Raw genomic sequence first — 3,029 nt, forward strand, 5'->3', positions numbered from 1 at the left:
CAAAAAGATGGAGAAGCCAATCTGGACGAAAGTCAAGAGAGGAACGAAATGGATGAAAGTGATGTCTTACCAGTGAGCCTCATTGCATAGCTGTTAGTCGAGGAAAGTGATTCTTAAAGTTTCCGCTACCCGACCCGTCGGCATGGCCCGTAGAAATGTCTCGGAAATGGAGAACTGCACATCGGATCCTGTCCTGAATTCCCAGTGGTTAAAGGATTCCCATCTCATCTGACATCCTATGAAGCCGGAGGTCTTAAAGGGAAACGCGATTGGATAATCTACAATTCTCAATCTCGTAGTATATGTTGCTACTCCTGTTTTCTTTTCGGGGGGTCCACGTCCGCTGTTGGATTGCGTCTAGAGATGGCGTCACTGTATGGAGCAACATACGTAGGGACGTATACGGTCATGAAAAGAGTGCCGCTCACATGACGAGCTACTTGGATTGGAAGAACTTCTTGCGTGAAGAAGGGAAGCAGCCTCGCATAGACTCAGTGGTGGAGGAGGTTATCCAGCGGGAGATCGCTAAATGGGTCAAGATTTTGCGACGTCTCTTGGCAATCACTCTCTTCTCAGCTACTCGTGGTCTTGCATTTCGTGGCTCCCAAGGGCGTATTGGTAAAGCGAACAACGGGAACTTCTTGGGCTCAGTCAAACTACTATCACAGTTCGACGATTGCCTGGCAGCCCATCTCAATGAGATCAAACAAGGAACGAGTAGGGGATCGCCGCATTACTTGTCGTGGAAGATCCAAAATGAGCTTGAGGTGGTCTCGAGTAAAGTTCTCCAAGAAACTCTGGATGAGAGGAGGAAGGCTGACTTCTAAAGCTTTATTCTGGACTCGACTCCGGATCGTGCACATGTTGAGCAGACGGTCCTGATCATCCGCTATGTGTTGGAAGAGCCCACAGCTTTCTATGTGAAGGAACGGTTCGTCCGATTCGGCATCACTCACGACAAGTCGGCCCAAGGACTCACAGATCAGTTATTCCGCTTCTCGGAGGACTTGAAGCTCCCAGTTGAGAAGCTACGTGGACAGTCTTATAATAATGCGGCAGTGATGAGTGGTCGGCATAGCGGAGTCCGCGTGATGGTTGAGCGAACTCAAAAGCTCGCTCTATAAATATGCGCGTTTTCAGCACCTGTAACGCACAAGTGTCATATGCTTTACGTAAATCCAGGCTAAGCAGACCAACGATTTTCGACCTCTAACTCCGGTGCTAATAGACTGATGCAGGTAGGCTACTTCGTCTTCCGAAGACCACGCAACTGGCACGTATTGATCTGTTTAACCTCTCTCGCTGGAAATCTCTCAAAAGCGGTCCTATACAGTGGCATGTTCTCTACGATCCTAGCAAGGATGTAGTGGTGTACTGTACTGCATGGTGTGGGTTTTTCCCTAATAAGGACTATTCTCCCTCGCCGCCATCGATGGGGAGTACCTAGAGTTGTGAAGGCCTAACTCACCTATCATGAAAGGTTTAGACTGTTGTGCATCAAGCAAGTCGTGGTGACCGGTCGTGGCTTCGTCGGGACCTACAGAGGCCAGCTTTCTGAGTTTGTGGGCTTTCATGGTATTAGCACGCCTATTCTATTGAGACTTGGAGGCCAGAGTCTACTCCTATAGACCGCCTCAGATAAATAGGTAGAGTAGGTCGTTGCTGCCTCACGCCCCAAATAACCCTCTAATTCCACTTTTATGAGTCGGTCTCTATGCTTTTCAGGACTCTCCAAGTCTTCTTGGAGGCCTTTGTCAGGCTTTCAGTAAAAGTTATCCATGACTTTTTCTGCGCTTCCCGGAGCTCTACATGGTAATCATTCATCACTCTACGTAGGCTACGTTGTAGTTCATCAAAAGGTTTCTCCGCCTGACGTCTGCGGACTATAGCTCTCCTAATTTTATTTTTCTGAAGACGCAGAAGACTCAAACGATCATTCCAGTAAGGTTTATATATTTGTCGCCTCCCCCGTGCGATACTACGCTTAGCGGCCGTTTTGAGAGCTTTTTATTATGTAGGTAGGCCGTAGATAAAGACCAATCTACTTTCTGAAGGAGTGTATCTAACTCATGACCAAACTTTGGCCAGTCCGCCAGCTTATGATTCCACCTATTAGCCAAGGCTCCCTTACCACCCCGTCCCACGAAACTACTTGCCAACTGCATAGTTATCTTTATCGTTAAGTGATCAAACGCAGCCATTGTATTTTCCATGACATATTTGTTGCATTACGATACCATTTCCTGTGATACAGCAATAAGGTCTATGCTCGACATAGCAGGGGCTCCTTGGAAGGTAGGTGCATCATGGATCGAGTTGAGAGGCTTCAGACCAAATTCACGCAGCCATTCATAGATAAATGATCCCCGTTCATCTGCCGTGGTAGGTAAGCTCCCAGCCCATGGATGGTGAGCGTTGACGTCTCCAACCAGGATACAACCCTCCAACGGTAGGTCCGGTAAGTGAGTAATAGCGGGTTGGTGGCTTTGTGGTCGAATATAGATGTTAATCAATTTTCTTGTGATAGGGAGACCCACGATTTCTGCCCCCCAACATAGAGTATTGATAGTTGGTGTCCTGTAATGACACTCGTAGGAAGGGTCTCAGCTTTAGTGGACGTCTAGCCAGTATCACTAAGCCACCGCTGCGCCGTCCACATCGAGTTAGATCCCGCTGTGGAAGGTATTCGGCTTCGATGTGCTCCACTGAATAGTTCATAAAGTGTAGGGAATTCTGAGGACCATGAAATGTTTCCTGTGGACAAACTATATCTGGCTTAGCACGTCGTAGATACTAGAGTAATTCGAGCTTACTACCAACCAAACTATGTATGGTATAGGAGATCAGTTATAGGATTCAGCAACGGCATGGCATACGACGCGGTGGTGCTACTGGTCACCATCAACTAGTGTGGGGTGTTTGGTAGTGAATCTAGCCACTTCATGATCACCGCTCAGGGGGACGTACTAGAGTGGTAGGTTCGATCTCTACTTGGCACCGGCAGAACCCCGGCCACCCCCACGCGACGA

General features: G+C 48.1%; 1 protein-coding gene across 1 annotated transcript; it reads left to right on the forward strand.

Annotated features, from left to right (window-relative positions):
• Nucleotides 1-428: 428 nt before the first annotated feature.
• Pmar_PMAR018128 (conserved hypothetical protein) lies at nucleotides 429-827 on the forward strand (the record flags this gene model as incomplete). The annotated part of the gene is made up of 1 exon (XM_002779444.1): nucleotides 429-827. The coding sequence occupies one exon, from the start codon at nucleotides 429-431 to the stop codon at nucleotides 825-827; it is 399 nt and encodes a 132-aa protein (XP_002779490.1).
• Nucleotides 828-3,029: the final 2,202 nt, after the last annotated feature.

This window comes from Perkinsus marinus (assembly GCF_000006405.1).
Source record: "Perkinsus marinus ATCC 50983 genomic scaffold scf_1104296947200, whole genome shotgun sequence".
In the NCBI taxonomy this organism is placed as follows: Eukaryota; Perkinsozoa; order Perkinsida; family Perkinsidae; genus Perkinsus; species Perkinsus marinus.